Below are 12,122 nucleotides of genomic sequence, written 5' to 3'. Positions count from 1 at the left end.
TACATCTGTCATCTCACATATTTACCCTTTTTTGTTGGTGTTGAGAACGGGTAGTCCTACTCTCTTAGCAAATCTCAATTGTACAATACAGTGTTAACAACTATAGTCACCGTGTTATACATTAGAGCTCAAACCTTATTCATTTTGTAACTGAAAGTTTATACCCTTTTACCAACCTCTCCCCATTTCCCCATCACCAGTCCCTGGCAACCACCATTCCACTGTTTCTGTGAGTTCGAAGTTGTTTTTTTTTTTTGTTTTTTTTTTAAGATTCCACAAGTAAGTGGTACCATGTAGTATTTGTCTTTCTCTGTATGGCTTATTTCACTTCGCATAAAATCCTTCAGGTTCATCCATGGTCTGAGGCATTTCTAAATAGCTGAGGTGTTTTTAAATGACAATCCTCTCTGACAACAAATTATTTGATTTGCTTTTGAGGTGATCTTGTGAGCAGAGCAGTGAATGGTTCAAAGGCTGTTGCATTGGTGAATTCCTTTTAAGAAATTATCTCTTTTGAAAGGCAGACATCACAGCATCATTATGAATGATAGTTCATCAGTGCAGCCTGCCTAAGAGGCCCAGAAACCAACAGTTTTCTCTTTTCATGAAAGGCTGCAGCTATGATTAAAAAAAAAAAAGACAGAAATATTTGTCACAGAAGTGACTATGTGGTATTACTGAATCTTAATCTGTGTGCTAGCAATGGAATGTGTTTGTTTACTTGTTATAGCCTAGGATAATCCTAGGATCCTTGATGTAGTGTTTACCATGAGCCAAGCACTTCAGAACTGCTGACTCATTTAATCTTCACTGGAGGGTAGGAGCTGTTTTGTAGCCCTATGTTAACCCCCTTTTGTAGATTAGAAAATTGAGGCAGAGAGAGGCTAAGTATTTGTATATGAGTAATAAAGGGCAGGTTGGGCTTTGAACTCTCGTAATATAGCTTCATTTTGCGACTTTTTATAAAACAAGTCCAATAACCCGGTATCATATTAAAACTAAAAACCAATTCCTATTCCATTTGGTTGCATCCTACCCTCAACCTTCAGCTAGATTTTCTGGCCCTTCTGGTTAGGACCATGAGTTTGTAATTGCTTCCCTTAATGCAAGCGAAGAACTTTTCATAGATCCTGTGGTGTTTAATTTCAAAAATATACAGTGTACACACACACGCACACAGCAAAATGAAGGATGACTGTTTATTAATCAAGAAAGGCTTGATTCGGGCCTAAAATGACCAGTCGTTCCCCAAGAACAGATATAAAGTGCAGGGGTTGGGAGCCAGGGGGAGGTCTATTTATTCCCCATCCAGCGCCCGAGAACTTCACGCTGGCACTCGGGGGACGCTTCCTCTCCGCAGAGGCCGTGGGAGCCGGCGCTGCGCCACCCGCGGTGCCGCGGGGACTTGAATCGGGTTCCCCGCGAGTCTTCCGGCTCCCACGCCCGAGCGCTCTGTGCGCGCCGCGGGGACAGCCTCCACCCGGGACTGGGCGCTGCGTGGGGCGTTGGTGCACCGCTGCCCGCGGTCCCGGAGCTAGAGGAGGAGGGCGGGCGCACCCCCGCGCCCTTTGGGTACCGGCAACATCAACTTGGGAGTGAGGGTGACTCGGCTGGGGCAGAAGAGAGGAGAAAACGCAGAGGGCACGCAGGTTTGAGGTCCCTGGGCCCCACACCGCTTCTCTCCCCTCTGCCTCCCACCTGGCCGCCCCGGCGGCGGCTGCGGCACCAGGCGCGCTCTCAGGCCTCGCAGTCGCAGCCCGCGCGGTGTCTGCGGAGCTCTCTCGGGTTCTGCCACCCCTCCCCCGCCTAGCCCTCCCTCCTCGGTGCCCGACGTGCTCGTTCCCTGCCACTTCGGTCGGGGCGCGCCGGTGGGTTTGGCCTGCGCGGCGGCTGCGAGGCGGGGGAGCGAGTGAGCGCGAGGGGCGGGAGCGAGTGTCTGTGTGAGTCACCGGTACCTGGAGTGCGAGCGACGCAGAGCGAGCGGCGCGCAGCCCGAGCCGGAGCCGAGCCCGAGCCGGAGAGCGCGGCCGCCCCCAGGCGCCAGGCTCCGCCGCGCCCCCGCCGCCCTCCCCGCGCGCCGCGCGGCGGCTCGCCTCCGGCCCCGCGCCGACTCGTGACCTCGGCTCCCGGCCGCCCGCCTCCCTCCCGCTGGTGCGGGGCTCGCCGGGGGATGTCACAGCGGCTCCTCGGAGCCCCCAGCCGCCGCCGCCGCCGCCCCTGGGAACCGCGACAATGAACCCCCAGTGCGCCCGCTGCGGAAAAGTCGTGTATCCCACGGAGAAAGTCAACTGCCTGGATAAGGTGAGCGAGGGGCGCCCGGATCTACGGGGGCCGGGCTGCACCTGCTTGGAGAAGTTTTGGCATCTGGGACAGAAAGAGACGAGTGGGTCTGGGTGTTTGCGTGGTCTTGGCCCCGGGTGAGGGCACGCGATGGGAAACGCCCGCGGAGTGTCGGAGAGCACGCTTGGGCTGGTGCTGTTGGAACCACCAGAGGCTTTAGACGGGGTGCGGACGGCGGGGGTGCGGGGCTGCGGAGCGTGCACGGTGGAGCGCGGCCCGGGGCCCGGGAGCCCAGGCCGGCACCAAGGGACGGATCCGCGAGCCGCGCCCCCTCCCACCTCCACTCCTGCCGCTCACCACCCCGCACCCCTCACCCGTCACCCCGAGGATCCGCCTGTATCCTCACTTCTCTCCCGCCCCAGCACCTCCCGGGCCGGCGGCGAGGTGGAGAAGCAAATAGTAATTAACATGTCAGGGGCGGCCGCTGCCGCAGTGCTAAGGATAATCTCCCCCGAGAGCCCGGGCAGGACCCACGGGGGCTGATCCACTCGGTTGGGGAATTCCAGAGGAAGTGGCTTTAGCCCGGCCCCGGCAGCCCTGCTCCCGGCTCTTCCCAGGCGTGGATGGAATTGAACAGCCTGGGAGACAGACCCCGGCGCTACCCCGAGTGCCTGACAATTGAAATCAGCCGGAGGCGGTCCCCGTGAAATCTGCTTGTGGTGACACAAATGCCTTATAACAGCACGCCGTCATCCCAGTAGTCATCCCGGACAGGTTCCACCTTCCCCGCCATGTAGTGGAAGCTGGACTGGGAGGGGGCGGGAGTGGGGGTCGGAAAGGGTACTTACATAGTACTCCGCCTGCCACCGCGGGTTGCCTGACTTCCAGTGGACACTTATTTATCCAGATCCAACAAACACGGTGTTTAGGCACTTTGAACTACAGTCGTTTTCATTTTGAAGCCACTTCACAGGTTCCATTTCCCCATTAACCAAGCTCAGAATTCCATGCTGAGCTGCTCAGACAAGTGCAATATGGACAGAGCCTTGGCAGATCTTCCGTCTGAGTCTGTACGTTGTGGTGGGGAATTCATCTGAAAGTCAATTTTAATAGCTGCCTGCTTTATTTACTTAACTAAAAGAAGGCAAACCCATCCCCTGTTACCTTCAGTCATTTTGTTGTAGTATTTTCAAACACAGGGTGGGAATATGACGCACTAAAAATATCTCCTTTTTGTACCCATCCTTGAAAAAACTGGCATGGGACTAAAATTTTAAATATTTATTTTTTTTCAGTATTGGCATAAAGGATGTTTCCATTGTGAAGTCTGCAAGATGGCTCTCAATATGAACAACTACAAAGGCTATGAAAAGAAGCCCTATTGTAATGCGTAAGTATTATCAACATGCTATGCCAGGTGTGGCCCAGCATCAGTGCATAAAAGTGAGCGGATCTACCTGTTCTGAGCTCACTTTGTCTCTCACGTGTGGCAGGGGCCAATTACCTGCTTATGCCACTTACTCTGGGGCCATATACTTGGTTGAAGTTCATTGCACTCATGTCTTTCTAATATGGAGGGTAATTTGTGTGTGTCTTTAACCAGAACGTTAGTTTTTGAAGTTCACTGTTGGCAGAGTTGGAGACTTCTTTTAGAAGCATCAGAACTTGTATGCTGTTAATGTGTGGGCTCTGAAGTGCATGTCAGGTAGATTTCCATTTTAATCACATGTCAATTTCCATTTTTAATCATATGATACTGCAATTGTGTATCTGAACCTAGCTGTTCTGGAAAGGAGTCTCACTCACTTGTTCTTAGCTGAGACTGCTCCAGAGATCCTACCACTTAAATAGGTAACCAAAAAATTGAGACATAGGTATTTCTGGCTGGTCTGTTGGTGGGGATTAAGGAAGGTAAGCTTTCTTGGGTATTTTTCTGTAGGTATCTTTTAGCGTAAAATAATAGCAATTAGTAGCATTTATACAGTGCTAACCATGTGCTCCGTCCTGTTCTAAGCTCTTTGTGCATACTGACTCATTTAACCTTTACAGACCCACAACTTAGGGGGGAGGGCTATTATTATCCCCATTTAACAGATAAAGAAATTGAGGCATGGAGAGGATAAGCTCAGCTCACTCTTAGAGGCTGCAAATGGTGAAACATTGGCCGGTGCTTCCAAATGGCTACCTTGCTGCCCGGGAGCAAGTGTTTCTTTACTCCTGTGAGCATCCTCCCAGACTGTTTTCCACTGTTGGCCCTTGGCCCTGAATGTTGAACCTTCTTTCCAGTTCTCTGTGGGGCCTATGGGCCTGAAGGAGGCAGAGGCACTGCCTAGCCTTTTGGCTGGAATATTGATGAGATACATTCTCCCTAAGAGTTTTTGAAGCAGGTTCATTCAGGTCTCCTGGAGGTGGAGTGCCCGTGGTTAATTCATTCTTTGCTCATGGGAGTGTTTTCATAGACAGTAAATGCTCCTATCTCTCTGGTGAAGAACTGAAAAAAAAATCTTTTTGTGTTGCCTTCTGGTCTTAGCTTAGTGCTTTACAGATAGACCAGAAACTTAAGAAAAATCAGAAAATGAGGACATTGAACAGAATTCAGGACTTTTCTTGGATAAGTGAAGTCCACAGATAGCCCCCAAACTTATTGATGTTTTCCACCATCCTATACCATGCCTTTTACTGGGATAACATGAAACAAATGAGATTTCAGTGTCATGCTGTCCTGCTTCTCTTAAAGAGAGGTATAAATGATTGGTTAAAGATCAAAGGCAGGCATCAGAAACTAGAAGGGAAAGGGCCTCCGACAACCCATAAACAGGATAATGGTTCTTTGGTTAAAGGAAAGTGAACCATTCTTCTTATAAGTATTCCAGTCTTGGCTGGATTTGATCAGCCTTTATGGGCCACACCAGGATTCTTTATAGCTCCTCAGCCTAGAGTTTAATCTGGTGATAACAATGCCTTTGAGTGGCCCTAGTAGACCTTGAGGGATGGGAGGGAAAGGGGAAAGACAGGAAAGAAAGAAAAGTGGAGAGTACAATTATAAATATGATATGATATGATATAATATAATATAATTAATATAATGAAAAGATAAAAATCAAAGGACAGAAAAAAGAGGTACAACTGAAGCTAAATCTTTGCATTGGGCCTCTTGAAAATTCAGTGCTTACTGCTTAGTTTCAGTTCGGTCCAATTAAAAAGAAGAACAGATTCTGCAACAAGTCATGGATGGTTGATTTGCACTGACTTAATAGTGAACTGGTGTCCAGAACCTTTGAGATTTGAACCTCAAAACAAAAAGCCTCTTTTTGTAGATAGGAAACATCCTGCTGTATTGTTTCAAAAGTCTGAGTCTTATTTTCAGTACTTCAGTTATCTGTAAATCGAATGCTTACAGAGAGTCTCTCTAAATTTTCTCATATCATCCCAGAAGTTTGTTGTTTGGTTTAATTTGAATTTTGGGGTAGCTTCTCAGATTTTTTGGTTAATATTGAACCTGGTAATCCACCAGGAGAAGACTCCATCGTTAGGGACTGAATGAGTAGAGTTGATAGTTTAAATTTGTTTAATGTAGCTTTAACTTCATCTCATATACTATCTCTAGAAAACAGAACCTGGCAAAGTTGCAGGTTCTGTCTGCTGTGAAGGTTCTTGTCTACAAGGCCCCTGTCCTCAACCTTTATTCTTCCAAGGGCACAGGTTGCCATGCAAACTCGCTGGTCAGAGTGGATTACCCTCTAGGAATGCTGATTCCCCTGCCCTAATTCAGGGTGTGTGTGTGTCAATCGGCTGTTCCCTGTGGTCTTGGCCAAAAGGATTCCCATAATTTCTCTGGGTCAGTGGTGAAAAATTGATTCTCTGAAGCATATTGCTATTGGAAAATGAAACATTCTATGTCCATGTAAAGCAATATTTTTTCTGTACATAGTTTGGTCCAGGCATCAATATACATATACATTTAAGTGAAAATGACTATTCCTTCTCCCTATAATTTTTATTGTGAAAATTTTGATATACACAAAATGGTTGAAAGAATAATACAACGAATATATGTATACCCTCCACTGAGATTCAACTATTATGAACATGTTGCCATATTTGCTTCATATTTTTGTCTATGTATATGTACAAGTACTCTTATTGTTATTGGAACATTTGTCAGTTTTATGCATCACGTTAGTTTCATACATCAAGATATTTCATCCCTAAAAATTATATCATGTATGCACTAAGAATAAGGATAATTTCTTAAAGAACCACAGAGCTATTATCATACCTGAGAAAATTAACACAAATTTTATAACATCTAATATCCTGTTTATGTCACATTTCTCCCATCACTAAGAATGTTTTTTTATAGCTGTTTTTCTTCTTAAAACCAGGATCCAATCAAAGTTGATACTTTAAATTTAGGTGTTATGGAAATGACAACTTTTCTTGATTATTGGATATTGAATATTGGTTCTTTAATTTCTGATGTCATTTCTAGTGATTTATAAAGCCTCTCAAAGTTTTCAGGAAGAGGACTTACATAGCATTCCTTGTGAAAATAACATACATAATTAACTTAAGATCCTTTAAAATAAATATTAAGAATATGCTTAAAAATTGGAAAGCATAAACATAGACATTTAGGATTATGTAAAGAAGACATAAAGGCTTTTTATTTTAATTGGTACCTGAGGGCATTTTTAAAAATGGAATGAACTAGTATTTTCTTCAGTTTAAATTTGTTGCTTGTTTATAGTCTCATGTGTTTAGAGAAGAAACAAGTTTGCCGTTTGATTTGGTGCAAAGGAGAACATGTATAAAATATAATTTACATAATATTTAAATTTTGATCTTTTGATAGAATGATCAAAGTATAGTACACACTGGGCATAATACACATTTAGTTCCCACTGCAGCAGTGCACACTATTGAAATATTTAAAAACAAACTGGTCTACTTGAGTATGTGCCATGTTTTCATAAGCCTTTATGTTTCATAAGCAGGCAATGGATTCTTTAACATATTCAGGATTTTTTTTTCATCATGGAACTTGCAAAGAAAAGAGGACTGCAATATTTGTATTTCCAAGAGGTGCTGAGAAAATAACATTAGATGATTAGACAAAAAAAGCATAGCTCACATTTGTATGTGAATTTATATGCCAAGTTCAACTATAAACGCTTTGCTACCCAGTGAGCCACATAATGAATATAAACCCCAAGGCCATTTGTCAAATACATTATTTAATTTATCATGTGTAAAAGTCAAGGTTGCATTTATTGTGTGTTTGTAAAAAATACATCAGTTCTTAAAATTTTCTGAGAAATATTACCAGTTAGAAATAGCAATGTTAAAGACTGGCCAGTTAATGTACTATCACCAAAGGTCAAGTTATTTTAGGTCAGGAGAGGGACCAGTTAATGACGCAGTTGATTAGCAGGACCTTGTTAGTGATTTCCTCAAAGCATCATTTTTGTGGAAACTTTTGGGGGGCTGAAAATTTGTCCTGACCTGCCCACATTTAATATACCTTGTATCTGTGTCAAATGTATCTTTACTTATGGGGCTGAAGGAACACAAATATCTGTGCTAAATATGTTTAGTCATCCTTCCAAATAAGACTCCCTCTCACCAAGTAGTTTGACTGAACATAATTTTGAAAGACTTGAAAAATGAAACAGTGGGAGCTGTGCATCGTGTTTACTTCTGCTCCTCCTGTGTTAGCATTCTGTCTTGTGAATATTTATTGAGTATGGGCAGCCCGGAAGATGCTGAGCTGGGTGCTTTCATTATGAGCCACCCAGAACGGTCAGTGCTATTCAGCCAGCCTGTCTTGAGGGTGATTATCTAGGCCAACACTCTACTAACTCTCATTTACCATTTCTCCGTTGGTCACTCCCTGGTAGTGCCTTTACTAAGGGGTACTCAGAGGACATGGAAGGACATTAAATTTAAACCTGAGAGTTTTTTTCTTTAGCTCTGTTTAGGCCTCCCAAACCTGATTCTGTACCACTCCAAGGACTCGAGTTATCTCCAGGGGAAAGATGACATTCTTGCTTTGGTGCCAGCTTTGATTACCTAAGAACTTATCACTAAAGGCCCTATGGTGTAATAGGAGTTTTGAAGCAACACAGAACCGGATTTGAATCCTGGCTCCTCTGTGCCCTACGGAGGGAGTCTCTTGATCACTAAGCTTCACTTTCTTCATCTGTAAAATGGGAATTGCACTGCCTAACTCACAGGGCGTGCTGTGTGAGGGTTAATAGGACAGTGCATGTCAAGGGTTCAGCCCATTTCTGGACTTACCGGACCTTTAGTAAACAGTAATACTTTTGTGTCTTCAGTGGTATTTCCCCTCCAATTGTTGGTGTTTTCTAATAATTTATTTTAAAAGGAAAGAAAGAGAAAGAAAAGGAAAAGTTATTAGGTTGCAAAAATAATTACCAAAGATAATTACCAAAGACAAAACCCTGTTGTTGAAGGAAGTATTTAAGTGTAGAATTTTATATACTAAAAAAGAAATCATATGAAATTTTATGCTGTTTAAAGGGACTTGAAAACTATGATAATAAGAGCCAATATTACTTGAGCACTTATTGCGTGTGACACTCGTCTTAGTGCTTTAAATGTTTTCATTTATTTTGATCCTTAATCCTATGAGTGAGGCACTATTATAAGTCTCTCCATTTTACAGATGGGTAAACTGAGACACAGAGGTGTTAAGTAACTTGCTCATGGTTATGTGGCAGAAACTACAACTGGAGTTGTTCTTCAGGCTCCTTGATCAGCATCTTTCTTTGCAGTGGTATTTTTTTGAAGGGTGAAGGAGGAAAACGAGTGTAGAAGCAAGAAGAGGAAGTATATCAAAGAAATGATCGTCACACCTATTAAAAGGTTTATACAAATGTTTTTCATACTGTAGGTTGCCACCCATTAGAGGGTTGTATCAGAACATAAGAGAGAAAGAGAGAGAGAAGAAATAACAGTGCATTTGAGTAGTGAAAAGAGTATTGAAAAACTTTTTTTTCCCCTCCAGTCATATGTATAAAGTATGTTCTGGATCATGATGTAAAGAACATTTTTACTGGAGGTGGTGGTAAAAAAAACTTGAAACACTTGTTAGGTTCCATCTTCTTAATGCCCTACATATCAGAGAGCATTGCAAGTTGCGGTACATGCAGTGCTGTGTGCGGTCAGTTCGTGAACACAGACAGCCACTGCTTCCACACTCTGTCTGTGCCACCCACACCCTATCCCACACTCAGTCATCATTCAGGACTCAGCTCAGCCATCAGAGCCCTCAGTTTTTTCATCTGTAAGATGGGTTAGAGTTATTAGCAACATGTAAGCTTTTAGCAGTGTGAGAAGTATATTTATGAGCTGAGTACCCAGAACATTTCAAGGACTTAGGGAAAGGATTATTATTGATTCCAAAGGTTTGCATTTGACTAAAACAGTTCGTAGCTTCTCCTGGCAAACCTAGATATGGGTCACAGGCCTAACTGGGAACCATGTGCTTATCTGTCTGTACCCCCTTCTCACTTGGGGTAGCTCTGAGGGACATGTCTGGCTCGCCCTGGTGTCCCCAGAGCCTGGCACTTAGTGCTCAGGAGAGCTGAGCTGCATCGGTGAGCGTGAAGGTTATGCTACATCTCAGAGAGTAGTTCCTGCCTTATCCTGTGGTTCAGGATGCGGCCCATCCTAGTGTCTTCTGGGGAGGCAGGCAGAGCTGGGTGGTACAGAGGAGCCGGCGTGAGAGTAGGCTTTGAGGAGCCAGAATGTCTGAATACCCTGGGTAAAGTCTTCCCACTGATGGGAGAGGCTCACCTTTGCCAATCCATAATGAACCTGGTAGAATTTCCTCTCTGCGTTCAGGATCCGTTTTAAAATATGACATCTTTCTAAAAGATTCCTTATTGATACTCATGTTGTTTTTTCTGATTAATTATAATCTGTAACATGAGATAATAATTTCTACCTAACAGAAACTTTATAGAAATTAAATGGGGGAAATATTTGTAAGCCTTATTTAGCACATCGAATGACACCTTCCTAGGTACCCAAATGTTAGTCCCCTCCCTTATTTATAAGTTGAAAGTTGTTGCCTCATTTTTCCCCTTTAAAGAGAGGAGAACATGTCACATTGTTAAAAGTAATGCTTAATTTCTATGGAAGGATATTGTGATGTGTGGGAGTTCTAATTAGCATCAATTATAATATGCCTGGCTTGACTTTTTAGTTACATACCGCACAGAAAAAATTAGATCTTTTGTTCCTTGACATAGACCTGGTATGGGAGGATGATGACAGGTTTTTTTTTTAAATTTTTTTTTTTTTAAGGTTAGAATTGGATGCTTGAAAGTGAGAGAACATACTTAATTTGAACAAAATGGAAAGGTTCTAGTGTATATTCACAATGATCTGATTCTCAGCTACCTTACTGAACCCTTCATGATAACTAATGAATTTCACTATCTTCTGAAATCATCGTAGAAGACCGTGTTTACTAATCATGGACTGAGTTCTGTCACATTGGAAAATGTTCACAAAAGGTGCTTTCAGTGTGTAGTTTCCCTCGCTTTATGATGACGTTTTTATTATGGAGTGATGTCAGATTAGAAAAGATTTGGAGGTGAAGCTCAGCAAATAGCTCCTACATCACGGTGAAATGCAAGGCTAATACGAGATATAGATGTGTGCACTTAAATGGTATTGATTATGTGTCAGGGGCTTGTGTAAGAGTGCATTTCGGTATGTCTTCTTTAAACGTTTTCAGATGAGTGCTTTACAAAGGTTGGTGGTTCCTGGGAATGTCAGGCATGAGAGAGAAGCAGACATACCCATACCTGACACCCTCGTCCTCCAAAGCATGACACCCCCTCAAAGCTCTGTCTCTAGAGGAACAGGAAGTCAAATTTCTTTTCCCTGTTCTCTTATAGTTAGGTTTATTAGCAAGACCTAAGCTTTCAGCAGTGTGAGAAGTGCGATACAGAATAATATTTGTGAGCTGAGTAGCCAGAACATTTCAAGGACTTAGGAAAAGGATTATCAATTGATTCAAAGGTCTGCTTCTGGCTAAAACAGTTCTGCAGCCTCTGCTGGCAAATCTAGGTATGGAGCACACAGGAAATTGTGAGGAGGACTAGGTTTGAACAGCAAGGACTGTGAAATCCAGCACTGGAGACCCAGTATTAACTTTATCTCCAGTCATCTGTGCATTTTAGTGGAGTTCTTGAGGGAGTTGCTGTGTGTCCAACTCTGATTTACTCTTCCACACTCTCGGTTGACCGTTTCCCACTGAATCCTAGGAGGAGCTAGAAGAAAACTAGTGTGATATGTGTGCTTTGGAATAGCATTAAATCAATAAGTAGACGGGTGGTCAGCTCAGCAGTCTATAAAAACATTTAGACAACAATCCTTGATTAGCTCCCCCAATGCTCATTATCCGTCAAAGGCAAGTGCAAGTCAGCCACCGAGAGTGTGGAGAAATGGGGTGGCCAGAGATCCGGGGTGTGGAATTCGACAGTCGCCTGCTTGTGTTAAATTTGGTCTTTAAATGTGACTTCATTATCTGTTAATTGATCAAGAGTGGGAACTTCACCAAATTCAGGCAGAGGCATCAAGAACAGCACAGTAAAAACAAAACCAAAACAAAACACCACCACCACCAAAAAAAAACTCAGCACAGTAAACACACATATCAGTACAGAAAGGCATAGCGACACCCAGACGTCTATTGATGGTGTTTGGATGTCTGTGCCGTCCTCTCCTGGCTTCTCTTCCCACCATCCACCCAGGCTCTAGCGCTCATGCATCTCTGTCATCTTCCGCGCCCTCTCCACTGCATC

The 12,122-nt window shown here is 43.7% G+C and overlaps 1 protein-coding gene across 2 annotated transcripts in view; it reads left to right on the top strand.

Moving 5' to 3' along the window:
• Positions 1-1,609: 1,609 nt before the first annotated feature.
• The window catches only part of NEBL (nebulette), a 341,852-nt gene continuing 331,339 nt past the window's right edge, over positions 1,610-12,122 (top strand). The window contains exons 1-2 of one of the 2 annotated variants that reach the window (XM_019755983.2): positions 1,610-2,301; positions 3,576-3,670. In XM_019755983.2, coding sequence (XP_019611542.1) covers positions 2,233-2,301; positions 3,576-3,670 — 164 coding nt within the window. In that variant the 5' untranslated portion in view covers positions 1,610-2,232. The remainder of the gene's footprint in view (positions 2,302-3,575; positions 3,671-12,122) is intronic. The other variant, XM_074324858.1, reaches the window with a different exon arrangement.

The sequence above is a fragment of the Rhinolophus sinicus genome, linkage group LG02, assembly GCF_036562045.2.
Source record: "Rhinolophus sinicus isolate RSC01 linkage group LG02, ASM3656204v1, whole genome shotgun sequence".
Classification (NCBI taxonomy): Eukaryota; Metazoa; Chordata; class Mammalia; order Chiroptera; family Rhinolophidae; genus Rhinolophus; species Rhinolophus sinicus.
Note: the sequence above shows the minus strand (reverse complement) of the source record. Positions and strands in the feature narration are given on the sequence as shown.